Genomic DNA, 26,486 nt, shown 5'->3' with positions numbered 1-26,486 from the left:
CGCACCCCTGGCAATATCACCGGGGGTGGTTTGCGCCATATTTCGCCCCCTCCCTCTCGACGCACATATTCGAGTACACCCCGTGCACATACAGTACTACAAAATGCGCTCGCAGCGTACAGAATTTCCCGGAGTTTCCGAGAACCGAATTTATATAAATTTACTGGAATTTGCTGAAAAGCCTTACGGCTCGAGTCGGTCGGCTTTTCATCGATTCCTCGTGAAGGTAGAATTCCAGGGAACGCCGGGTAATTTCTTTTCCGAATTTCTCGGAATTTCCAGAGAGAAGGATTTATCGAAATTTATCAGCGATTGAAAAGCTTCAAGTTGAAAGTAATTGGCTACAGCTTTTTGAAAGGTATCTCTCAATTGAAGATCAGAGTAATGTCGCAACTCACGGTCTCAAGATGTCCATTTTGACGGCGAATTTTCCCGGTAATTAAATTCATGTCGTTTTATGTGAAACTTTACGTTAAAGTCAATGACAATACAACTGGGTCTTGAGAAATTTGAAAATACAAACATTACCTACCAAATAGCAGAGCTACCGAATTTCCCCGATTTTTCTTCAATTTTCCACCATTTTTCCGAATTTCCTCAAATCCACATTTAACAAAATTTACCCTGGATTTCATAAAATTCGAAGCCGAATAACTAAAGCAAAGATCAATAAAAGCTCCTGCTCCCCCAACAGGCCGTAGGAAAAACGCGTTTCGAGCGCGTGGAAATTCCCCGAAAATCCCTAAATTTCCCTGAATTTCCCCAAAACCGAATTCATCCGAAGCTCGAAGCGGCAACCGGTCGACTTGACACCGAGAGCTCGCAAAAACACAACTCGAGTGCATCGAGTGTGTGTCGAGTGGAGCTGGCCACTGTTTGCCGTGTCTACACGGGGAATTTGCAATTTTTCCACTTGGCCCGTGCCACCCACCGCCACCCACCACCCACCACCCACGCTTGCGCAGTATAGACATGCGTGTGCATTCGTACCTTCACACATTTCAACCTTTACATGCCTCCACGTTGCTCGCAGGCTGATTTAGAGAGCTGCGAGTGTGGAGCCCGGCTCAAGGGAAACGCTTTTCGCGCTTTTCACGCTTTTCGCCCTTTTCGCGCTTTTCACGCTCGATTCACTCCAGGGACTGGTCGGGCAATTTCGGGGGGCCGCGCAATGAGAACGACGACACGCGAGGAAGAAGTGCGCCGCAATTACTCGGCTCGGTACATCCGGGTAATTTGTGCACTTGGCTGGACCCTTTTTAGGGGATCCTTTGTCCTTCATACGTTTCGCTGGCAAATTTATTTAATCCCGTTGCGATCTCTTTGTTGACGACAATCAGGAATATCGCGAGATTGAAGAACAATACAGGACACTTTCTTTTTACGTTTCATTGTTAAGTGTAAGTTTCATCTTAGGGTGAATTTCGCCTTCAATTTGCGGCGAGGAGGTAGTTGACACTTTCGGAGGTTTGCGGGGAAGGGAATTTTCATGGGAGGTCGAGATGGGAAGAGTGTCAAGGGGAAGTGTATTATTCATGGTGAGATTTATGTGGAGGGGTGAAACCGTTGTATTTCTGTTTCAGAGGTGCCAGAGACACCCCCGCGACCCAGATCCATGGCTCCGGCTTCGAGGAACAGCGGAAGCGTAGGGGGTGGAGGAGGTGGGGGTGGGAGCACAGGGGGTGGTGGAGGGTCTCATGTCGGAGGTGGCTGGACCGACACCCCCCTTGCGAGGGCTCTCTTTGCCTATCTCAGCTCCGGGGAGAACCAGCTGAGCTTCCTCGAGGGGGACCTCATCGCCTTAATGGGTCAGACACCTTGTCGGTTTTCTCGTTTTTTCATCCCCTATTTCCCAAAATTCACCCTTGCTCGTTCTTTTTCGACCATGGAAACGATCGTTCGCTTGATCCTCAACCCTTCGACTCTTTCGTTATTTTCATCGCACAAAAGACATCGCCTCGCATAATCGAAACATCCCTTACAGTCTCCTCTCCACCCCTAAAAATCGTATCCGAGATCCCCACCGAAACCTCTCCCCGATCCCGAATTTCATTCCGATAAACCTACCCTAAATCTCTAAGCCCTTTCCCAAAGGACATCGCCTCGAATGATCGAAACATCCCTTACAGCATCCCTTCCGCCCCCAAAAATCGCGTCTCGCAGCCACCCCTCGATCCCGAATTTCAAAGCCACAGCTCTCCAGCGAAGATCCCCGAACTTTCCCTGAATCCTTGCCGCCCCTTTCCCGGTTTCCCCGTTTCACCCCCAAAATCCTCACCCCATGGATTCCCCATCGGTCGGAAGAAGCTTGCATCAAAGACGCGAGAACCGAACCGACTGTCTCTACCTCCTCTTTCCGTCCCTCCCCTCGAGACATCCGCTCTTCCCTCCGGAAGATCTTTTCTCCCGACGAGAAATTGGATTCTCTCGGAGTTCCTTTTGTCGAGTTTAGCGCCTCGAGACTCGGCCGAAGGGGCACTTTGTCATTCGCGAGGACGCGACTCATTTACGACCCTTCCTTGCGATTTATCGAGCTTTATCGTTCCAGGAGACCGACAGAAGGGCTGGCAGTTCGGCGAGAATCTGCGCACGCAAAGCTCCGGATGGTTCCCCCTCGCCTACACCGAGATCATCGTCGATGAGCCTGGGTAAGGATCTCGACGCGAGGTCGAACTTCCTAGGGGATGAATTACGACGCCGCGGAGGCAATTAAAACGATCCGACTTAATTTTCCTTCTTACATGACGTTATAATAATATTGCCTGTATGCTCAAAATCGATCTATGAATTCGAAAAATTCTTCGCCTCGGTGTCAGATCGCCCAATCACGGAGTAAGCAACGGTCGTGGACCGGAAGCGAGGACCATCCCTCCGTGCAAACCACCCCCCTCGAGGCCGCCCGTCACCCCAGGGGTGGACGACACTTCCGGGGGCAGTCACCCCGGATCCGGGGGGCACAGCAGCACCGACAATGGCAGTGCAACCCCCACAAATGCCCCCAGCAGTCTTGGCTCTCGTGGCCACGGTACCCCGAGCTCCAGACAGTCAAAATCGGTAAGTACGGAAGAAAGTACAGGGTTTGAGCACTCGGTAATTGCGCAGAAATATTCTACGTAAAAAACCGAAGCTGAAAGTCTAGTGGCACTTTTTTCTTAGGTGCATGGTCTTCTCCCTGATCAAGGGCAAAGTGCTCTTCGGATCCCATACTTTGTTTCATTATTTAACAGGACACAACCTCATGTTCTCATCTCCAGAATTTTATGTACGAATAATCCTTTAAGTTATCCCAATCCCACCCCATGTTTAATCCAGTCCTGCGGTATACACGTATTTATTCATCCCTCCATCCACAAATTCACAGGTGAGGCCGTCCGGCACTCTGCCCGCCGCCCTGGCGGGCGGCCGTCGGGTGCAACCACCCGTTCCGCCCGTCCCACCCCCTCAAGCTGTCACTTCGTTGCACAGCAGCAATGACAGCGGCTTTTCCAACGAACCCCCGGTGCAACCTGACGTCGACTACAGCGACGACGAGGCCATGAGGTAAACTATGCCTTGACCCACCTCGCCTGAATTTTAAATTACTACCCCGTCCCCGAAACCGAGGAGAAACTAATTACTCGTTACTTTTGATAAGGGTTGCTACCCTCAAAATCGCCCGAGGGGATTTTTACAGATCTTACCGATCGTGCACTTCCCTCGAAATGAATGATAAAGAGATTGGAAAAATTGACCCCCTTCAAGAGGGGGGAAAAAAAAATTCCTGAAATGATAGAAGTCGTTGAAATTATGGATATTAATTATCGGGAAATAAACGGCGGATGTAATTTTTCTATTCCACCGGGCGATTCCTCGGGAAAAGTGACGAGTGATTAAACGGCCTCTGGAATCGTTGGTGCAATCTGGAAATATAATTTTATCGCTCCCCGTATTTTCGCTCCATCCTGGTCTGTTATTTGCTGGACTGCTGTAGGCTTTTTTTCCCCGAGCTTTTCCGAGCGTTCGGAAGTGGCTTTGTACAATCGCTGATACCCGCCTTCGGTACAAGATACGACCTTTTGCTTCCCCTCGGAGTTGCATCGTGATTCGCGTAATTCTCTCTTTGAAGTTTCTCGTTTCAGTTTTCCTCCCCCTTTTTCCCCCCTTTGAGCAGTTCCGGTAGAGAGTAATCGCGCGTCCCGTCGATTGCGCTTCGATGTCCTCTTATTGAATGCTTTTTTTTCAATTTCTAATACTTGGATGTCCTTTTCTACAGTAACGTAGTGCCTCGATATTACTTTTAGACGATGGTAAGGAGGTGGAAAGAAAATGATAAGGTACCTGCACTGATTATTTCTGAGCGACCGATTACCCCATTTTTAATGTCTACGCTTTAAAAATAAGGCCATTGAATTTTAAGACATCTCTACACTTTTAAGTCTTGACATTTCTCCATTTTTTATTAAGTCGTTCTGTCTCTAATTCGAGCAGCGTGCAATTATTTACAATTTAATTTATTTCTCGTTTAAAAGGGACTTCTAATATTTTTTTTTTTTAAGCTTTCTTTAATGACTGAATTTTTGATAATTTTCTGTCAATGACACGTTTGTCGAATTTTCGAGTGTAGTAATAAAAAAAATTATGATGGCCGCTTTCGCCCCTCTCGCCCTAGCCATTTTTGTTCGTTCTGTTCTCCTTCTTTGTAGATACCGCATGCGTTACCGTGCACGGTGGAATTAAACGCGTCGGTGGTGGCGGATCCTAGAATCCTCGGGTCTCTCCTTAAAGGTAAAGGAATCCGAATAAAAGGTGCGGAACAGAGTAATTGAGATATAAATTAAGGAGCCTAGAGATAAAAATGAAACTTAAAAAAAAAACTAATCTACCCTCCTAACAACTTATAAGAATACAATTCTCCATTCTTCCCCGCTCTGCGGCGGCATTCTCCGTTTTCTTTTCATACTTCTTTTCTCTCCCTTTCCCACCCTTCCTCTGACCCAGGGAAATAGTACTTGGAATGTAGCATCTTTAAACTCTCGAAAGAAAAGAGAACGATCTAAATTAACTTTCCTTATTTTATGAAAAAGTTGGATATCGAAATACTTCACGTACGCAAATGTCGGTTTTCGGAGTTTTGTCTTTAGTCTCGATGTATAGATAACTTTCACTGAGGTTGTACTTAAACAATTTCTAAGAGGATTTGCCCGAGTCTCCCTCCAAGGAGACCTAACCTCTAAAAACAAGTACGACTCGCGACGTCGATAAATTGACGAGCCAAAAACCGCTCCCAGAATCCCTGAATAAATCCCGGCGAAGGTCCTGAAGGAGTCCTCGATTCCGCGCAGAAATCTATTCCCTATCCACGGTATCCTTCAGGATACAGATCCCCTCCCCAGGATCGAGCTTTTTATTTATCTTGTGCTCTTCCCCCGGGACAAAAACCGATGCAGACGACGAAGAAAGCCCCGAAACGACAGCAGCGCCGTAGCTGGCGAGCGACAGAAGGAATCGAGACGAGAGAAGAGTCCAGAGGACTGGGAGAACGATTCCTGGAAAACCCTCCCTAGGGATGAAAAAAGCTGGCAGCTGTACCGAAGTGCGATGGACTTATGGGCAGACGTGCACCTCCAGAACGGGGAAAAAACAGAGCCAACGGTGCCCCGTCGTCAGCTGACGAACGGGAATCGTCGCTTCGAGGAGGAGGCCCGGGAGCAAACAAAGAAGAGGACAAAGGACCTGGAAAAGACTCGGCAAGTGCCAAACGCCAGGAACAAGATGTCCACCCGAGGGTCTTCCGGGGTCCAGGCATCAGCCACGACCCAGAGGAACCAACATGGGAGCCACAGAAGAGGAGCCGACGAGGACCACAGGACCCAGCACGGTTCCCACAGAAGAGAAGCCGACGACGAGTCCAGGAATCAACACGGCAACCACCGCAGAGAAGCCGAGGAAGATCATAGGAACCAACACGGGACCCACCGAAGGGATGCCGACGAGGACCACAGGAACCACCGAGACAGACGTAGGAGAGAAGAAGAGTCCACAACCGAGCCAGAGGCTGAGGACGAAGATGACGAGGACGAGGAGGAGGAGGACGAGGAACAGCAAGAGGACAGCTACGCCACATCCGGGGAGTATTCAAAGTACTACGATAGGGAGGGTCAAGGGGAAGACAGGAAGTATTCCCCGGAGAAGAGCTCCACGGAGGACTCGGAAGACGAGAGCACCATCACCTTGCCGGAGACTGCTGGGAAGGTGGAGCAGATCGCCCAGAAACTGGAGCAAACTGCTCAGAAGTACGCCAGGGAGCACAGTCCGCCGAAATTCTTAGAAAGGAGGGTGGAGAAGGAGAGGAAGGAGGATAAAGCCACCAGCACTAGTGGGTATGGGATGGAGAGGGAGAGAGAGAGGGATAGGAAGAGGTACTTCGATAAGGGGTCCCAGCACCAGCAGTCATCGACTTCCGGGACCAGCTACGAAAGGGACAGGGAGAGGTACTTCGAGAAGAGCCCTCCCCAGCACCATCAGCAGGTGTCTTCGTCCTCTTCCACCCTAGGCACTGGATATGAAAGAGACAGGGACAGGTACTTCGAGAAACCTGGACAGCAGCATCAGCAGCAAGCGTCATCAGCTCCTGGACACAGATTCGAGAGACCTAGACCGCCCTTCGAAGACGCTCCGGAGAGGCCCAGCTTCCGGGAGCGGAGATACTCCGATAAGGAGGAGATTTATGCTGAGACCAGCAGACCCCCCAGGGAGAAGGCGTCGCCGATGGACAAGGATCGAGGCTACGAGTCTAATTTCGAGACCAAGCTCGAGAGGTCGAAGGTGATCGAGAGACACGGGTACCAGAGGCCGGAGAATGGATCCAGCTTCAAGGCTGAGAGGAACGATGACAACAATAACACTTTGAAAGCGGAAAGGAAATTGCCGAGGCAGAATAGTCAGGCGCCGTCTAGGGTGTTTGATCAGGAACTAAGGCTGGAGACGAAGAGCCCGAAACTGGTGAAGAGGACTAAGTCCTTCTGGAGGTTCCGCAGGGATTCCGACGTCCTGGAGGGAATGGCACTCTGGCAGCACAGGTCTCTGGTTGACATCCCGAAAACGGTGAGGAAGGAGGAGGGCAAGGACGAGGAACACGAGGACGGGTCCAAGAAGCAGATCCTGGAGGATGGGGACAGGAGTGTTGGGGATCAGGGTCCCAAACAGGAACCTAAAGCTGCCGAGAGGATCCACGTACCGGAGAAGTCGGACTCCTTCGAGGAGTTCCCGACTCCTGCCGAGAGACCCAAGATCCTGGAGAGGTCCGAGTATCGCGCCCAGCTCCTTAGGGAGGAGAGGTCCTATTTCGTGGGGAACATCTCCAGGAAGGCGATTCTGGAGAAGGAGAGGAAGAGGAGTCTGGAGGCTAAGAGGAACGTCGAGGCTGGGAAGGAGGGGAACGATGGGAACCAGAGGGAACGCAGGAAGAAGACTTATGGCGAGGATGACGACGGACTTGTCCAGAACCTAACGGAGACGGAAGCTTCCGATGAAGAGTCCACGTATAGTTGTATCGTGGTTAAGGATCAGGCACTCTCGGAGAAGACGTTGTTGCCCAGGACTAAACTTAGGAGGGACAGTGATAGGGAGAGGAACACTTGCGGACCTTGGTACGATCTCTGGGGGGTTGACTCTTCCGTTAAGAAGAGGAAGAAGAAGAAGTAGATGAGGAATCACTTGGAGAATTAAGAGGAAGATTTCTACAGGATGATGGTGGTAGTGATGATGAAGGAAATCTGCTGATGATTTGGGATAAAGTAGACGAAGAAACCCTTGAAGAACGAAGAGGAAGATTTCTCCAGGATGAATGATAAAATAGTCTGTAAAACTGAAGGAAGGTATTCGGGGCCAAAATCGATTTTGATTACCAGGGATCATTTTGACAATCTCAATTGTTTACGTATCCACTTACAAATTTTACAACGAGCTCTGTAAAATTTGTAACTGAAACATAACTCGCCTTGAGTTGCACTCTATGTTGCAAAATGTTCGCAATTGCGGCCGTTTACTATACAGATACATAATACGTTTGTGTTATTTTTTTATTAGTTGTGGATTACACGATTATTATTTTTTCTATAAGGTAATTGCCAAGGCTAAATGCCCAGCGCTAATTCTGGACCAATTAACCGATTATCAGGACTCTGTTTCTTTTTTCTCGAGGTCCGATTTTTGAGGGTGCAATTTATTTACCACATATATTTTTTTATATTTCCTTTTAGAGTTCGTTATACATTTATATGTGCATTCGCTTGCTCGTCGAATCTCTCGCTAATGTTTGTAGACCGCCTCGATTTGTATTGCAAAATGTATTGACGTTTATTCATTTTTTGACGTTTGCTTGCGATTCGCTCTTTTTCTTTTTTTTTTTGCGATGTTCATTGTATGCAGTCGCACGTTTTCATGTTTTATCTGCTCGACATTAAGGCTCGTTTGCATATGGGAGGGTCTCGCTATTTACATTGTATAATCCCAAAATCCATAAATGAAGAGTATATTCACGGAGTATTTTTAAAATCATTTTCAATTTTGCCAGTCTATACGATTAACTAATTTTTATTACACTTTTTCACACACGTTATGTTTGGCTATAAAATAGCCTTGTTGTTCAAGAATAAAAAATTGAACACGTCGATGTGAAAATAATCGACTCCCGTTCCTCGCGTTTCGGAAATGAAAAAACCGCGAGTAACGCAGGACGTCGATTTAAAAAAATCCGAATTTTTCGGCCCCATCGGGCCGGAATTTCGTAAAAATGTCGTTCTTTCAGGACCAACATCTTCGCAACGGTGAAGCTAAGAAAAACCAAGACGAACGATCGCTCGGCCCCGGCTCTCTGATGAAAGAAGTTGCCCTAAAAGTGGGCAAAATATGAAATCTTCACTTGGGGCTCGGCATTGATAACAAGGGAGTGAATCGAGGATAAGAGAAAAAGGCCTTTCCCGCCCAGCGAGAAAAAATTCCCGGGAATTCCGTCCGGTCGCAATTCCGCCGTCTTTGGAAAGACTCGACGACACCTCGAAGTCCATTTTTTTTTTTTTTTTAACAAAATGGTAGAATTTGGGAACCTAAACGCGGCTTTTTTAGGGAAGACGAGAGTTACGTGCAATTTGCATGCCAACGCTTTCGTTATTTCGCGCTCAACAGGTGTCGGTAAAGCAGTTCTCCGCTGAGGTACGACGCGCTAGTAAGTCGTTACATCGGGGAAAACGGGCTGTTAGGTGGTTAGAAAGTGCTACAGTCTGAAAGGTATGTCCTAGACAGGATGGTAGGATTACAGGTGACAGGTCTTGTCACTGCGAAGTGGAAATCGATCGGATCGATGCGATAAATCGCGACAAGGGTCGCCATGTTCCATTCCCGAAGCACGCTTTATTATATTCTGCATTTTTATTCCCAGCCACGGAAATAATGTATACCGCCCGGGGTCTAATTGTCCCGCCCGTGCGGATGCAATAAAGTTAACCGACACGTAATTATTCCTCGACGTGCTCGCCCGACATGTTCGATATTATCTTTTAATCGGCGAAAATTGTCAGTTCCATACACGTCGATGTCCTTCTTCCGCCCACTCGGTTGCAATTACCCGTGATTCTAAACATTGAACACTTGCCATTATCGAGAATCATATTCACCTTCGTATCCTAATTTTTTCGATTTTTATTCCCCGTTATTTACCCCGAAAATCATACATCCCGCCCGGGCGGATGATAATAAAGTTAGCCGACACGCAATCAGTCCAGAACATGCCGGAAACGCGTCGCTATCGGTTCCGCCCGTGGTCGAACGTCTTTTCCTATTTTTTAAACATTTTCCCTCGACCCGCCCTTTTATTAGAGCAGCTATCTCGCTTCCCACGTCACGACAAAGTAAAACTTTCATCTCGACCCCGTAAAACGCCTTTACGTCCCCTCGGCTCCGGTGAGAGGTCGTAAAATTTCAACTCTTTTTCAACCCCACTCCCTGGCCACGCACCTGATACGCACCCTCGTAGGGGGTTTCAGGGGAAGAACGGTCGAATGACCCCCTCGAACCACCCCCTTGGGGGGGCTCGCGACTCCTCCCTTAAGGTGGAGTGAAAGTGACGTCCACGAGGTCTCCTCTACGAAACCTATCTCCGAATTGAATTTACCGAATGATTTCAAATCTTCCAATGTGAATATCCAGTAATCGAGAAAGTCGAATTCGAATGGGATAAAGGCGATAAAATAATTATTGTAGGTAAACGGCAGGTGGGGAGTGCCATTTAGTACAATACCCAATATAATTCGACCCCGCTGTCGGTATAGAAACGAACGTCCGCAGTGTAGGTATTTAGAGAAAATCTTTTCTCCCGACGTCGATCAAGTACCTCCACGCGTTTCACTCCACCTTAACATCTCACCCCTTCATCTGCCACCCCCAACCTCCTCCCAGTGTCACCTGTAACCCCGCAACCTCGTACTTCCCCACCTTCCCCGTAACCTTATAGCCTCGCCCAACCCCTTTAACCCCTTCTCGTAAATGCATTTCGACGAGAAGCCACGAAGCACCCACCCAACATCCACCTGAAGGTAAACCACTCCGCTCTATCTCCCTGCGGCATCATCCCCGAGGACGCGTTACTCTGCCGGATGATTTTCCCCGGGATCCGGACCCCCCCTAGATGCCTTATCTTCTCACGTTTCTCGGCTTTTAGAACGGAACTCGACCCCGTGTCGGTGCCTCTCGATTTTTCGGGGCTAATGTTCCCTGCACTCCGCGACAAGGATTTATGGTCTCCGGTTTCTTTCCGGTTGGAGTACTAAGAGGGGATGATCCGTTCTTTTTCGAGTGAAAATAATATTAAGGCACGAAAGACTGATTTTTGGTGCCGCACTTTGTATAGCCTTTTGCAAGTCGACAAAATATGATAATACGAAAATATGAAAAAATATGAAAATCGAAACGGTCCTTTCTATTAGCCGCGTAGGCGGCAATTAATTAACTCTAGCGATTCGACGAGTGGCAATTGTTAATGAAAAAAATATTAATATATAAATATATCGGTAAGTGTCGCGATCGCGTCCGGGGGACGAGAGAGATAAATATGTATGTATAAATATATAACACGTTTAATATAATATCTTTATCATTTTCCTTCTCCCCTTCTGTGGGTTTTTATCCATTTCCTTTTGCGAGTCTCTCCTCCTTCCGGAAATCGTCGCCTCGACACTTGGGTAGGCTAGTATTAAATTGTTGTAATAATTTCATGTAAACAAACGCATATATATATTGTTATTATTATGGTTGTCTTTATTGCATTGAACCCTGTCTGTTTCCTGATTCAAGGAAGAAGTTTCTCATCAGGTACGTAATTATCATAATTAGTAGTTAAGTTAAATACGTACGTTCCACGGAATTAAATCAGGTACTAAATAAGGAGAGAAACTGTAGAATTTCACTTTCGTTTTATTCCTCCTCTTGAATTTCCAATTTCCTGTTATGAAAAAAAAAAAAATCGTATTTTCGAGGCGATATCGTTTCGCCCCTCTACGGTGTTATTCTGTATGATTTTTAATAAAAATGTTTCCGTTCCTGGTACTCCATGAATTCCGTGAAAAATAAGTTTCGGGGGAACAGGGATTATTATAGATATTAAAATTCATCGACAAAAAGGGGGACCGGACCGCCGGAAATTATTTGCAATTAATTCTTCTGTTATTCCGAGAGAAAATGAATATCAACCGTTGATTATTTCATTTACGTTTTCTCTTCGATCCCTCGAGGGAACAAATTTCACCAAACAGTATTCAGTTCCGAAAATGAGCCAATTTCCAAATTCACATTTAAAATTCGTCCACGTCATTGGAAAAACATATTTTGAAATGTATTGACAGCGTTTTGCCTGTCGGCGGCGTCATAACAAACGATTTTTAATAACTAAGTATTTATTTTCGTATATCACGGGAAAATTTAATTCCATCTCTACTTCCAGTTCTGGTCCAAGATAAAGAAATAAATAAATTTCTCATGAAAAATGAAATTTAATGAGTTCCAGGACCAGCTTTAGGGCCTCCATTAATCACGTGTTAAAATTTTAAATAATATGGTGCACCCAGTTTGGAGAAAAATTTTATAAATATTTTCACTTCTTGATATGTATATATTAAACTTTCATATCACCTTAAGAGGCCATCTCTCATCGCTTCGAAATTCCCCGATAAATTCGGCGGTTCTGGGAGGGACGAAGAGAGGAGGGAAGGGGACAGGACGAAAGGGGGGTCCTCGCATTATAATTAACCGTTTCGCAAATAAGCTTTGGCGTATTCGACAAACCGAAAACCCGAAAGCGAGGCCGTCGCGACGCGAAGTTCAAAGTAAAGCAAATACCGGGAGTTTAATATCGCCGGACGAAATGCTGCGGATCCGGACCTAAACACGTCCCTTCGCCATATCGGGAAATTCCCTCATTTCCGTACTCCAGGATATAGACCTTCGATTGCCAAAGGCACGAGATGTCCGATAAAAGGTAGTAATACAAAAAAAAAAATTAACCCGCCGGTTTGAATTTCCTCCCTCTGAGACTACCTCAGATAATTAATGGGAAATGGTTTCGAGCAATCTTTTCCATATCGCGAGGGGATTTTTTAAATATTTATAATAAAGAATAGTGTTTCTAATGGAGGAGACTTATATAAAACATGACCCATCTCGAGCAATTTGGGACACCGTAGAAATGCAATACTACAGCCACTACATGAACTAAAACATGTCCATGAATTACCCTCCCTGAAAAAAAATCAAAACGACAATCTCAGAAAATGTATTCGATTTTGCCTTCTCTCCTCTATTGTCAACACTTTTCCCCATTTCCCACGTTATTAAAACTATAAGCGAAAAAAAATGTCTTGCATGAATTATCCCCCTAGAAAAAGTGGAGGGATAAAACTCGAAATAATAAGTGGCCAGCAGAGGGGCGGTCGATACAATTCACAATTCTCGAGTCGCCATATCGGCGTACTCCGTGATACGGTTCAGGGGAATGAGGGGACGCCAGCGATTGTCGATATCGGCTGAATTACCGGGTTAATAATCGAGAGAACGGCTGTGCTCCCTGTCGAGGGATCCGAGGCCCTCCAGGCCTTCCCGATTTATGTCCCGGGAGATTGCAAACCGCGATCGTCCGATCCTTCGGGCGAGCCACACTCGTCGACGTATTTTGCCGAAGTTTGCAGAGGAGAACCTTGAGTAAATACCGGATATATGGGGAGGGAATGTGTATTTTGTCACGGGGGTAGCCCATCAAATAAATGCCGGAAAATCGAGCCGAGAGAAATGCCTACATCCCATTTCGTTTCATTTTTATTCCTTTCACGGTAATTTTTATCAAATTGGATGCGACATCTCCTCGGAAGTATGACAATTTATTTATGTTGAATTCTTCGAATTACCAATATGTTTCATTTTTTTTTTTTTTTCCAAATACAGAAACTAATTCTCCGTCATTTCCAAAATAATCTCCAGACTATCCCAACATAAGTTCTAACACCCTAAACATTTTTTCAATGATTTTAAAGCAAATCCGAAAAAATAAAAAGTCGGGTAAATATTTTCAAGCCGAAGCAACGGGGTGGGAAAACCGGAGCCGAATAATCGGAGTTCCCGGGGAAAATATCCATTTTCCATGCATAGTATCAACGTTTCCCCTCCAGCTGTGAAAAACGGGCGTAATATGGAAAAAAAAAAAAGAAAAACTTGGCGGAGGAATTACGGGGTAAAATCTTTCGAGGGCTTAGCCGAGCCCTCGGCATCACCCTTCATTAGTTAGATTAATTCGGACCCTTTAACGATTTTATTTAGCGGCCCCCGCCTTTTCCGCCGCTCTTTTCAGCTCGCTCGGCCGCTTTTCAGGACCCGAGCCCTTCGAGTGGACTGACGGAGATCCGACGTTTCGACGTGCACCCCTTTTTTCCATTAGGGATATTGAATTCGGCCGCCGGCCGCGGTGGACCAGGGCCGAATTAATTTCCGCAAATGTCGAGGAACTCGACGACGTCGGGGATGACCCCCGGCTTTGTCAAGGCAAGCTAAAAATTCACCCCAATCCATGCCCGGTCTGGGCGAAACAAGTCTGTGGGGAAAATTATTCAAATATGAGACATCTCCATGTTGGACTCTTAAAAGGGTTGAAGATGGCATATAAAATAGGATAACGTAAATATACAAATTATTATTAATTGTAGTTAATTTTTCTCCGTTTATGGGTAGAGAAATAGGAATAATTGCTGCGGGTCGTAGGTACTAGAAATCCGGCAATTTCTCACCCTTCGAGTAAGCCCATAAATAAATCTTTTATTTCCCCCGAAAAATGTAAATCGTAGTCATTCGTTTCCGGGTGGAGGGAAATCTCCCGCGGTTAATCAAAGCCCACCACGGATTAATTGTGGGTATCCAAAGTTTTAATGACTCGGTGTACGAGGTGGCAGTATCTCTCTCAAGTTCTATTCTCGGTACACGAAGTCTAGATTCTGGTCTCTGTACATCGGCGGCATAATAGAGTACTCCACGCCAAGTACCAGCTACTTTAAGGCACGTGCTTCCATCAGCCCTTTTCGCCCAACTTTAATACTCATTGCAAAGTTCTGGGTTAATGGTGCTTCCTAGGAAAAAATGCTTCCAACAAAAATTCTCCCTCATACTACGCCGAAGAACTTTTATGTTACATGTTTTTTTCCACGACGTATCGTGAGAACGATAAACCGCTTACTTCTCTTCGCCGTGTACAGTACCAGATCTCGGCGCGCTCTTAATGCGCCGCGACGTTAATGCCGTTAATTACTTGGAATAATTCCCGGCCTTAAAGTTCCGAAAGTAATTATGTACCGCGATGTAAAGTTATGATTTAGCGCGTTCTCGCAAAGTAGATCCGACTTGGGCGTGTAATTTCGCACTCGAGAGACCCAAGGCGTTTCCCTCGGGAAACCAGGGATCTTGTAATAATTTAGTCCTCCTCTTTTACACCTAGAGTTCTAAACGCGATAAGTTACATCAGGAACGACGAGAAATTCCAAATAACTCATTGCTCATTTCTCCACACTTTTTTTTTTTCCTAGAAATTTTGAGAAATTGAAGCTTCCTCGCGAAGAAAAATGTCCTAGACAAATTGCAGATCGGTTGAAAAAAAAAAATTGGCGCTCCGCCCCGAATCCCCCGCTTGCCAAACATTCTCCTAAACATTATTCGACAGTGATTTCCCGCAAGAGAGGAATAAAAATAAAAGAGGGATAAAATACGCGTCCCAGGGTCCAGTGGCCATCGGAGTCGGGTCCGCGAAACTTTCCAGCTCGGCGTTTCTTCCCCAAAGAAAGGCACTAAAGGACTCTGCCCGGAGCCGAGATACGAGACAAACTGCCTCGACGAAACTGCGAGCCCCTTATAAATATTTATAGACCCCACCCCACTCCCGAACCGACAACACAGATCGCATTGTAATGCCCTGCTTTGGCGTGCGCGCAGACCACGTGGTCGAGAAACGTCACCCGAATACTCAAGGAGAAGGAACGTATCCGATAGTACCAAGTATCGATACCGGGTACCTCCATACCTCCTATATACAGAGACTAGATTCCAGACCTTACTTTAAAAAAATCTCAATGTTTATAAGCGGATTTTCAACCCTTTGAACACGGAGCCATTTCGACATATGGGCGAAATTCGTATGACCGGGCAGGCAATATTGGACCAAACGTCGGGCGCCTTCGGGCGCTCTTAGTAGCCAAAAGGTTAAACAGTGAAATCTCAAAAGATGAGATAAATTAATGCCGCGGATGTTACGATTTTTCTTTTTTTTATTTCCACGTTTGCGCTTAAATATCAGTACTCGATTACATACATCAGGATCTCACTTATGACCGATCAACGGCATCGCGGCGACGTCCGATAAGAGCGTCGGTTTTGTATATTCATTTCTTTTCCTACATATTTATTCTCGGCCGGGCTTAAAGTAGAAGATGCTCTCCTATTTGCTACGATCGAGAGACTATCTCTAAGATGTAGAAAGGGTTACGCCAAAGCGCGTTTACGTCAGAGACTCGGTTTTTTCTAATCACTTCGCGGTAATTTGTTAAATTAATCTTAATATATTCCCCAGGTATTCACATTATTTTTCTTTTCAATTTTATGATTAGCTTTTATGACATCGAAATTAGAGTGAAATATGATAACGGAGAATATTTTACGTCCGTCTTGTTGGAATAATCGGTCTTTTTTTTTCAGCGCAATTTGAATAGAATTTTCCAAAATTTTGTTCCACCCAAAAATCGCTAACTAATACAAATACGATTACAACTTATCACAGCGTATCGGAGATGTAAGGACATACATGTCTAGTCTATACGAACAGTCTTTTACGCGGTCCCCACCGCGCAAGTTTTTTTTTCTCTTTTTTTTTAATACTTCTTTTTAATGGCAGAGCTGGGTACAAAATATCTCTATCAACAATTAGGACGTTACTCTAGATAACCATCAAGAAACATTGAAAGTGCGATTTCTAATACTCCAAAAATCTCGCCCTGAAATCGAAGTCGAGTCGGATATTACGAATTAATCCCGCAGGAAGTGGACGTCCAGTCGAAAGCATTTCAAATATTGCCCAGCTCTGCTCGCGAGAGTCTTTACTTTTTTCCATTTATTTATTTCTCGTTTCTCGAGAGCCCATCGGGAGAGTTCGAATTTCCTCCCCATTTCCCTTGCCCTTAATCACGCCAAGTACATCGGGAAATACCCGTAAATCGGTGTAAATACATATATACCCAAGAAGGTGGAGGAGAGTAACTAGAGCGAGTAACGCGTAAATACGCAGCATGTAAATACGTAATCGCCTCTGATAATTGCATCTCGCAGTAACTCGATTTAAGGCAGATATATAAGGCAGGCTGCTCGGCGACTGTAAAAATAATGAGCTGCACTGTACGCATTTAATTAGGACGTTTACAAAACGGGCCGATCGATCAGAACGGCGGGAAAATTGCACGGGGAAATTACGAAAGATACCTTAGACGCGAATTAATATCTTTAACGGGTAATTTCCAAACACTGGGAAAATTGCGCGGAAAATGAACAATACCTTTCAAATGGAATAATTAGTTTAGCAGCTTATATCCTTAAAAGCTTACAGGAATTGGCCATTACTGAAGTACCTTGTTGTACCACTGTACTCTATTTTCCATGCGTGATATAATTATAGCTGATGGCTGCCGAATATGTTAGGCACATGCAAGTTAATTAGATTAATTATATATCAATAAACAGTCCTTGCCGGTAGACTAGAGATAGCGAAAAACATTTCATTTTTGTGCACTTCTATATGTGTATACTTATATGTATATATTAGAATAGAAAAGAAATAAATAATTAATCCCATCGCAACGGTACCTTTGGTGTAGCTTAATAAAAATATCCGCCGATAAAAATGAACACATATAATCGACGCGAACAGTGCTTAATTGTGCGCGATACAAGCTGAGTAATAACTATAAATTGTCCGAACAATTAACATGTAATTACTATCTAAGGTGATTAAGAGTATCTCTTAAAACTCCGTTTTAACACAGGCCATTAAACCGACGATTTTTAAATAATTAACCCAGTACCTGTCGATATTTACAAATAATTGAACATTTTTTAATAAAATAAAATGAAATAATTAAACATCAGGCGTTATTGGTAAACTTGATTTATACCATTTCTAGTTCGATAAAAAATTGTTATGTGCAATACTGCTGGTGAAAAGTACTGGAATACTGCTTGTAGGATGATTAACAATTGTTTAATCATTTATAACGATATGGCGCAGTATTATAACGGAGTTTCAATCTGCATTAGACGAGTACTTTAGAGTACATTATACATGCGATACATCTGGTCCCGACAAAGGAGATCTAAACTTAAGCCGACTGAAATCTATTGTTTCATGTCCCTGCTCAAAATGTTACATAAAACATGCCCATAAAATAAAAAAAAACAAAGAACAATTTAAAACAATACCCTCTATACATTTCATTTTCCACTACATTTTGCATTTTATTTTGCGCCAATTTTTTATGCAAAATTTTAAACGGGGACAATTACATAGAAACAATTAATCGACTGTGGTCGTTGACAATTTCACGACTCCGTACATAATATTATTGTCGGAATAACATTACAACGTGTACACCTATGTATATACCCTATGTACATGTACAAACTCAATTAACATTCGCGCGTGCGATTAATGTTGTGCATACATCGACAATTACAGTCGCACGGTACTTAGACGAGATATACAATGTAGTATCCAAATGTATCGGAGAAAAGTTATCTAAAATGTAATAAAAGTGTCATTGACACTTGAGCCTGTAAAGCCACGAGACATTGTATATAATTCTTTAACCCTTTAATTGGCAAAGTGACACGAGCCCTTAAAAATTACTCTCGCGATTTTATGACAATATAATTGACATCCACTTAGGAAGGTTCTACCTCGCTAATATTTTTTTCTGCCATTTTCTATCACTTTTTTAACTTCCCAACCACTTTCGGCATTACGATTGACTATTGGTAGACTAATTAGTTTATAATGAAAAATAATCTCCACTCGATTGAATAAATTCTTGGAAACTAATCTAAGCTTATGTTTAGGTTTACATTTAATTTAGTTTATGACTTAATTGCTTAAAAAAGAAAACGGGATTACTATTTTTATTTAAAAAATTTACTGATTTTCTTATTTATAATCAAAAGTACTATTGTTTTTCAAGAACATGGACATTTACCGATCAAAGGGTTAAAATATCGAGGAACATCGCAGAGGAACGCACTGCAACTAATTATTCCGGAGATAAGTTCCTTATTAGAGACGTATCATGTCTAAGTGAACATGATTCATGAAATGAAGGCGTAAAATGACGTAGTATGACCTCGGTTCAATTATCGTCTTACGTTTGTACGGGACAGCCTTAAGAAAACCAGAGCTAGACAAAATTGCACTCCGTCGAATAACAAGTCGAAGACTTTCTACGACAGATTTTCCAAAATTTTCTCTTAAATTAATTCCATTCTCGAAATATTTATTAAGGATATGAATTTATTAAATACACATCCAAGATGATGGTCTTGGCATCAAAAACCACGAATCCAGATTTCTGGAGTGTTACTTCGATTTCTTTATAATTATTGTACGAAAACGACTTATAGATTATGCCATTTAGTACAATACCCAATATAATTCGACACGGCTGTCGATATAAATACGAACGTCGATAACGTAGGTATTTAGGAGAATTCTTTTTACCAACGTCGATGAAATGTCTCGACGGGTTTCACCTCACCTCAATCACGCCGTCCAGCTCTGGAGAAATCTAGAATACGCTGTTAACAAGTGTCCATAGTATATCTTAGGCGAGGATTAATGATAATCGATAAACGTCTTGACTAGATTCTTTGCGATCCACGAGGAGTGCCGATCGCAGGTTTCTACGTATACAAACGTAAGCGTAATCAGCCGACTTGGAGTCGTCGAGATACCTGGAAATGGAAAGAGCCTATCCAAGGCTAGGACAGGTTGCTTGTCAGCATCCTCAATTGGCAAATAGTCTGCACTTAGAGAGAGTTGAAATCCTTTTTGCGTCACTGGACCGAGCATACTCTGGGAGCACCTCGAGACTCGTCCATCGCTGCTGCCCTCCTTTTGATTCCTTCCAGGTAAATCTCGCGATTGAACAGCCCAGCTGCCAGAGGAATTCTGAAAGAAGAACGGCGGGTCTTTAGATCCTGCTTGACCTCGAAAATCTATCTACGACACCTTCAAAGTACCGGAAATCGTTATAAAAAATGTATACGAATTATTGATCTCTTCATATCAGCTTAAATTAAATGAATGAACGCATCTAGTATTAATAATCGAGATCTTTACGTGTCTATTCCAGGTCTCAAGGTAGTCTTGAAGACGCCCCAGACTGGTTTGTGATCCGAGGTGCAGATGCTGGGTACAGAGTCGTATATTAAGCACTCCAAAGTGCCGTCCTTATAAGCCGAAGTGCTGTCACAGCTGACTCTTCTTATGTATCCCCTGGTGTGTCCTTTCCCCTTGAAGAGGATCCTGTCCGTGTAGGCAGGAGTCCGCTGTTTGCTGCTGGAGTCGAAATTCTGGGTGCCAGGGTCGTATTTGTAGGTCGGGGGAAACGTAATGGGAGCCTCCTCGAATCCTCGCAAAACTGCACCGTCGTCCAGGATCATGCGAAGTTGGTCCTTGTGAAGGCTCACAGGGAATTCCTGAGGGAATCTCGTGTCGGTCACCCACCGAACGACTTCTTCCCTTGGCTGGGCCAGCCTGAAGTTCAGGTCGCCGAACCAGAAGACGCAGTCGAAGTTCTGGGTCACGTCTAAAAAACGATAAGGGATTTAATTCATTTTTTTTTTTCTTATATTAATATTTATATCGCAACAGCTAACTGATTAAATTATTCCTCCAAATATTCTCGGAACGAAACCGCACCTTTACTCTTGTGTTTCGTGGGCAGATCCTTAGGGAGATCGAGGTTCCTCACGATCCTCTTGATGTCGCTTATTCGTTCCTTGACCTTGTCCTGATGAGCCGTCAGGTGAGCCGTCACAAAGAGGAAGCTGGTCCCGAAGATCATCAAGGCCAAGGCCACTGCACCCTTGGTCCGAAAAGCGGTTCCTGGCCTCGTGGAGAAATTCGAATCCTCCGGGACCGAACAGAACCAGATCAGGTCTCTTCTGAGGAAAATCGCCAGGTGAAGAGTGCCAAGGCTGGTGCTTGTCAACAGGACGTGAGAAGGGCCCACCGTTTCCTAAAAAAAATAATTCCAGGCTTTAAGGTGATATAAAAGTGGCACTGAATCGTTTCAAACTTTACAACGTGAATATGGAAACTGTAACGAAGCAGGTAACGTCCTGACACCCATGAAAGATCATATCCACACCTGCAGTGCAGCCTCCCATTCGCTGCGCTCCGAACATGACTCTTGTGTTCCAATGGCCAACATGTCCGGGACAGTCTCGATGTCCGAAGGCAACATAAAATCGTTGAGCTCCTTCGGCGGTGTTTGGCCATTCATGTTCCAAGTTCCGACAAAGATTTTGATCTCCCGATTGGGCAGCACTTTTTCCAGCTCAACAGGGCCCAACAATGAATTCGCAGCGACTCTCCCGTGAAGGAAGTTCCTGTAAATTGTTACAAACAAGACCTTAATTTTTCTTCTATTAGTTAAACCTTCACATATAATAAACGATCCGCGACCACATAGGTGTATAAATCAATTTTAATTTATCGCCGTTGATTAAATTTCTCGGCGCCTTTGATATCATCTTAAATTTCATATTTCAATTTTTTCATCTCGTTACCTCTCTCTAGCCTTTTGAGTAGGGATCAAGTTGAGAACTTGAGCTGCAAGTAGAGCTTGCTTCGCCAGACTATCCATGGAAGCTCCATCTGCATGGGAAACGTGGTTCCTCTTCGACAGGGCATCCTGAGATGTCGATCTCGGCTTCAGCTGGATTGGCGCACTTTTTATCGACTCTGGACTGGAGTGACGAAGAGAACACGTGGGCGACTCTACTGTCAGATTGTCAGCTGATCGCCGGTGCAGCAGCTTCCTCTTCAGGATCGTCGACACATTCGGAGACGTGGACCCCGAGGACGAGTGGTCTGCAAGAAGTGACTTTTTAATTTCAAGTAATGTCATCTGTAACGAGTAATTACCACCTTCGACGAGCTCGATTTACTTCTTATTTTATCCACAACCGGGGACAATGTTAAAAAAAGAAATATCGCATTTCAGCAAAATGTTAAAATATGATTTCGGAAGGACAAGCCGAAAGCCGGGCAAACTTGCACGATAATCGATTCGCATTCGCTTAGAAGGAAATGGTCCTTGAGAATGGTTGTACCTTCCGCGTCCGACAAGTTGTGGTCCTCGGGTACATGATAACGTACCATCCCGTAAACGTCATTTGGATCATATGATTGCCGCTCCATTTCCAGGAAGAAGTACGAGATGTACTTGCCCGATTTAAAATACTCGTCCTTCTTAGACACCTCGGGGCCCTCCGTCGTGCCTGGGACTTGTCCCCCGGGGTCCGGCGAGTTGCCCCTCCTCTGGGACTCGCCTAATTCTCGGATTCGGTAAATAAATAGCAAAATAAAGTCAAATTGCCACCCTCGGCACTTGCAAGGGGTTTTGGGGAAAAAATTAAATCGAAAACTTCGAACGCAAGGGCGGTTCTCGCGACACTTTGAACGTGCACGCAAGAGAATGGCCATTCTCTGGCTTAACAAAACCTCGTACAAAAAATTGTTACAAAGAAAAGTTGTAGAGTGGGATGTAATGTAGAACTTTTGTGAAGGGGATCTTTTTATGCCGCGCTTCGATTATCGGGAAATTGTGAATTTCTCCGGGCGAGTGGGTTCTGATCTTGAGAGATTCTGGATAAATGTTTTGTATGGTTTTCCAGGTTAACGATGGTTACAGCGAAGAAATGCTTCATGTAAAAGATCTTCGATACATTCAACGGAACAACTTTTGTTTGGAACATTTTTTAATATTTCGAAATGGCAACGAGAAAAATTGCGTTTATCCGGAGTGTGGAGAACGAGTGAAATATTGTTTTCCTCTAGACGTCGAGAAAGCTAGCTCGAGTGGGCAAATATTTAATTAATTAAAGGGCCTTGCATTCAATTTGTTTATGAATTTAATTCATACTACTTCGAGGACGACTCTAAATAAGCAAACAAAACATGGCGGCCAGTTTATTACGAATATTTAGAATATTACAAGGCCCAGCTGTACCGTTAATGAAATCACCTCTGCGTAATCGCGTAATTAACGTAGGAGCCATAATCTCTAAATAAAGAACTGTAATCACTGGCCTACTTAAATAGCTATAAATAATGCTTATTCACAAGCTTTTCATTGTGTTTTTATGATGGATGAGGAACAATCTATAAATAGTTTCCCATAAAGATGTAATAACTCCAAAACAATAAACAAGTGGATAACAAAAAAAAAATTGACAACAAATTATTAACTGGCCGTCATATTTAATTCGTGTCATGTCAAACTCGTGAATAAAATTACCGTTTTCATGACTGAAATGCTCGTCGGCTCCCAAGACAATCAGAGCCTTTGAATTACTGGGATTTAGGCCTGACACAGATTTTGACATTTCCTGTCGTTGCAATGTTTTGTTCGGGTCACAAAACAAGGAGCTCGAGGAACCTTTACGCAATCGACCGCCAGAATTCTGTTCTCGTGGCAAAGCTATCGTACAAGTATTCTGGACGTGCTTCTTATAAGGAACATCAACATCAGCCTCGTTAAAGTGTTCAGAACCCAGTTCGCTGTTCCCTCGACAGCCTCCTGCAGAACTCTCCGTTCTGCGAATAGTAATAGTACAAACAAGCCCTTGCTTAGTTTGTTCCTGTTGTAGGTTTCTATTCTCCTTTCTTCCTCCACCCTGAGACAGTAGTTCGGAGGGTCTCTCTGCAGGAACATGCTTTGATGATGAGGGAGGATTGTCTCCATTCTGTGGAACTTCGATCACTTTCTTCGAGATCGAAGAACTGGGAGAGTTTTCTCCATCGCTAGCCACTTTCTTCCTCTTCCCTCCTAAGAACCTCGCCAACTTGTGGAGGAAAGAATCTTTCTTTCTAATCTCCTTCTGCTCAGCCATTTAAACGAACGATATAACTTTTTCGGTGATCTCTTCGAAGCTCTTACTTTAACTGCACAGATCGCGTGACTCGAAAAAACGTTGTTCGTCCACTGTTGTTCTTGCTTGTTTCGGCTCCAGAGTCTTCGTACTCGACTCAATTTAGGCCAGCTATGTCGTTTTATGTATCATTTTTACATTAGTTTTTTTTTATCAACACTACACAGTGTTCCCTGATGGTTTCCTAACCAAACACACGTCCAACGTTACTTAACTTCGGTGATCTTACAAAAACCAGTGTTTCCAACGTGGCATGAGTGTTAACTATTTCACCACTAATATGGTGAATACAACTTGTATTGCCGTAGGCAGGAGAATCTAATTGATGCTGCAATCATCGGCACCAGAGTGGAGGGAATTGACTGGCAAGGTCGCTGCTACGTTACCACGAGCATCTTACAAATTTAAGCTGCTTCAAGAGTGGCAAGCAGTCCCTAGAGACTTAGAATCCAATCGTGTTGCGTTATTCACGTACGACCTAGGAGTATCAATGAGTTTGCTCGCACACAAGAGAAACAGATTCTCACCAAGATAGAAGTACTTAAATCGTCTCACCTTCCAGGCAGACACTCTGTCGTTGATCCTTCTTTCGGAGCTCGTTAAATGCAGCCATGTTCTCTGGGCTTTTTGATGCTGGATTGGCTGGAGCGCTATCAGCCTTTTCGACTGCAGCATGAAATTGACAGTGTCCGTTGATCGACGCTGCTTCAGACTTCACCGAAGCGTGGCTCGGAGTAGTCGGGGACAATCCACCAAGAGTCAAGCTTTGCGGAGGAGTTCCACTGCGCTCAGTCATCGCACAGCAGAGCGACAATTTAGTGCTCGTCCTCGAGCTGTGTTGGGAATTCTCGAGCTTAGAATCCTTGGTCGAGTCTCCATCCATGCAGGAGGTCTCCGAGCAGCCAATCTTTGTCTTCTTAGCCATCAACAAGCGGCACAGGGATTTCTTCTTCGGTTTCAGCTTCGGCGAGGCATCGGTCCTTGCTGGGGCAGAGGCATCGTCCGTGTTGCTTCGCTCCATAATACTCGATGCGAAGTCTTCAAAAGCGAACGATCAGTCCATCATCGCAGGCTTCTCTCTAACATTCGCTGTTTCTGGCTTACCGATTCCTGGTCCTCCGACTTTCCTAGGCAATCATTGATAACAGAACCGGAAACTCTGCATTCCTTTCCAGAATAACTTCCTGTACACCGGTCCGATTAACATCCTAGCAGCGCAGCGAACACTAAGCTTCTGGCAAATACTGACTAGCAACGCAGAGTCCATCGAAATCACTTGGAAACCATTTCAGCACGTCTAATGGGGCCTGCACGGACTACAAATTACTAGATCCGATAGTTGTCGCGACAGTGAAATATGAAAGCGGGGTTTTGGCACAGTTCTAAGGGGGAGTTTTTCAGCCTTGCGGACAAGTACACGCGCCAGAACTTGAGGACGCAATCGCTCCCTTATAGATATACTTGATTGTGTCACCTCGACGGAAATACATATCTTGAATTACGAAATGTACGGTGGTTGAATTAGGAATACTGCCACTGGCGGAGGTTAATTTTTCGTTTACGTCAGACACGAGACGATCGGTGGCAGACCGTGTCGGCGTCGCGATGGCTCGTGACAATTCACCTCGATTCCATGAACTAGCGTCTCCTTTTAACTCGCCGGGACCAAGTTAACCTTAAACTTCCTCTTCGCCGTCGAAACGAACCGTTACTCTTAATTTTTCCCTTATCGGCACCCGCATGACAGCTCGCTCGTTAACCACTTCGCCATGTTTTCCGCCGTTGTCGTCTGCTGGCCGCCATCTTGAATAAAGCACGTACGTACGCGCATGCACGCCACAGTACATTTAAATATCAAAGTTCTTATTCGTTTCGTTTATTGACCTTGGGTTGGTTCCCCTTTAGGCCTGGCTTTTACAGCGTGTTAATATATATTATCGCGCTTATACTTTCGTTTCTGATAGGCCAATATCGTGAATTTATTTATCAAAGTTGTATACTCCCGCACGCACGTCTGAATCATTCATTAATCGGTCACCAATGATATTGAAGAAACGCGCTCGATTCTGATTGGCTACCGGCCGCCATCTTGAATTGGAGCGCCAATTACAATCTAGTATTCTATATCTACTGCTAAACTGACGTTAAAAGAGAATTATAAATTAAAAATTAAGCTATTAGTGGTATATCGTCGTTTACAGACTATTAAAAACCGTTTGTAATTCTTTATTCAAGTCCACGAGGCCGAACAAAGCCCTGAGAAACTTCCAGGGATGTATAATTAAACGATTGAATTCAAGGCGCAAAATTCAAATCGCACTTATAGAAACTTGTCGGACGTCTGAAGGGAACGATTCTAAATCTATTGCGCCTTCGAAAGAGCATCTCGACCGGACATTATGCGTAGAATAAGGGAGATCGATTTCATCTTGAATTCCACATTTTTATCGACAATCGCAGAATCTGCAAAGTAAAAGTTTACTTGGAATTCATGCGCTAATATTTCAATGTGAATATTTGCAGTTTGTAATAATTCGAAAAATAATAAAGGGATGAAAGATGTTCAAATTGATTTAGTAGTATTGTACTTTTATTTTAATTTTACTATAGAGTTGTCAGTAGAGTAAAAGTCGACCTTGGGTGATGCATAGATATATTTTCGACGCAGATTACTCTTCCTTTTGTCGTATACCCTTCTCCACCCCAAACGGTTATGCGCAGTTCAAGGGGAG

General features: G+C 44.3%; 2 protein-coding genes across 6 annotated transcripts in view; one reads left to right on the top strand and one right to left on the bottom strand.

Annotated features, from left to right (window-relative positions):
- The window catches only part of LOC105695027 (trichohyalin), a 77,898-nt gene extending 66,615 nt beyond the window's left edge, over positions 1-11,283 (top strand). The window contains exons 10-14 of the mRNA XM_012416246.1: positions 1,584-1,808; positions 2,549-2,648; positions 2,817-3,054; positions 3,362-3,540; positions 5,427-11,283. Of these exons, the coding sequence (XP_012271669.1) occupies positions 1,584-1,808; positions 2,549-2,648; positions 2,817-3,054; positions 3,362-3,540; positions 5,427-7,683 (2,999 nt within the window). The 3' untranslated portion in view covers positions 7,684-11,283. The remainder of the gene's footprint in view (positions 1-1,583; positions 1,809-2,548; positions 2,649-2,816; positions 3,055-3,361; positions 3,541-5,426) is intronic.
- Positions 11,284-19,247: 7,964 nt separating this feature from the next.
- Positions 19,248-25,751, bottom strand: LOC105695168 (72 kDa inositol polyphosphate 5-phosphatase). 5 transcript variants are annotated; one of them, XM_012416514.1, is made up of 7 exons: positions 24,859-25,751; positions 24,310-24,792; positions 21,388-21,691; positions 20,967-21,207; positions 20,516-20,834; positions 19,934-20,402; positions 19,248-19,762 (listed from the first exon to the last, which is right to left on the bottom strand). In XM_012416514.1, the coding sequence occupies exons 2-7, from the start codon at positions 24,773-24,775 to the stop codon at positions 19,648-19,650; spliced, it is 1,914 nt and encodes a 637-aa protein (XP_012271937.1). In that variant the 5' UTR covers positions 24,776-24,792; positions 24,859-25,751; the 3' UTR covers positions 19,248-19,647. The 5 variants fall into 5 exon arrangements, with proteins under 5 accessions (XP_012271937.1, XP_012271933.1, XP_012271934.1 ...); XM_012416510.1 differs by lacking the exons at positions 24,310-24,792; positions 24,859-25,751 and adding exons at positions 21,934-22,158; positions 23,121-24,299; XM_012416511.1 differs by lacking the exons at positions 24,310-24,792; positions 24,859-25,751 and adding exons at positions 21,934-22,152; positions 23,121-24,299.
- Positions 25,752-26,486: the final 735 nt, after the last annotated feature.

The sequence above is a fragment of the Orussus abietinus genome, unplaced genomic scaffold (genome assembly GCF_000612105.2).
Source record: "Orussus abietinus isolate OABI.00-Male unplaced genomic scaffold, Oabi_2.0 scaffold59, whole genome shotgun sequence".
In the NCBI taxonomy this organism is placed as follows: domain Eukaryota; kingdom Metazoa; phylum Arthropoda; class Insecta; order Hymenoptera; family Orussidae; genus Orussus; species Orussus abietinus.
Note: the sequence above shows the minus strand (reverse complement) of the source record. Positions and strands in the feature narration are given on the sequence as shown.

Coding starts and splice junctions, on each gene's coding strand:
- LOC105695168 (XM_012416510.1), bottom strand. CDS start 23,715: ATGGCTGAGCAGAAGGAGATTAGAAAGAAAGATTCTTTCCTCCACAAG. Junction 20,403..20,515: donor CACGAAACACAAGAGTAAAG/GTGCGGTTTCGT, acceptor ATCGTTTTTTAG/ACGTGACCCAGAACTTCGAC. Junction 19,763..19,933: donor TTGAGACCTGGAATAGACAC/GTAAAGATCTCG, acceptor TTCTTCTTTCAG/AATTCCTCTGGCAGCTGGGC.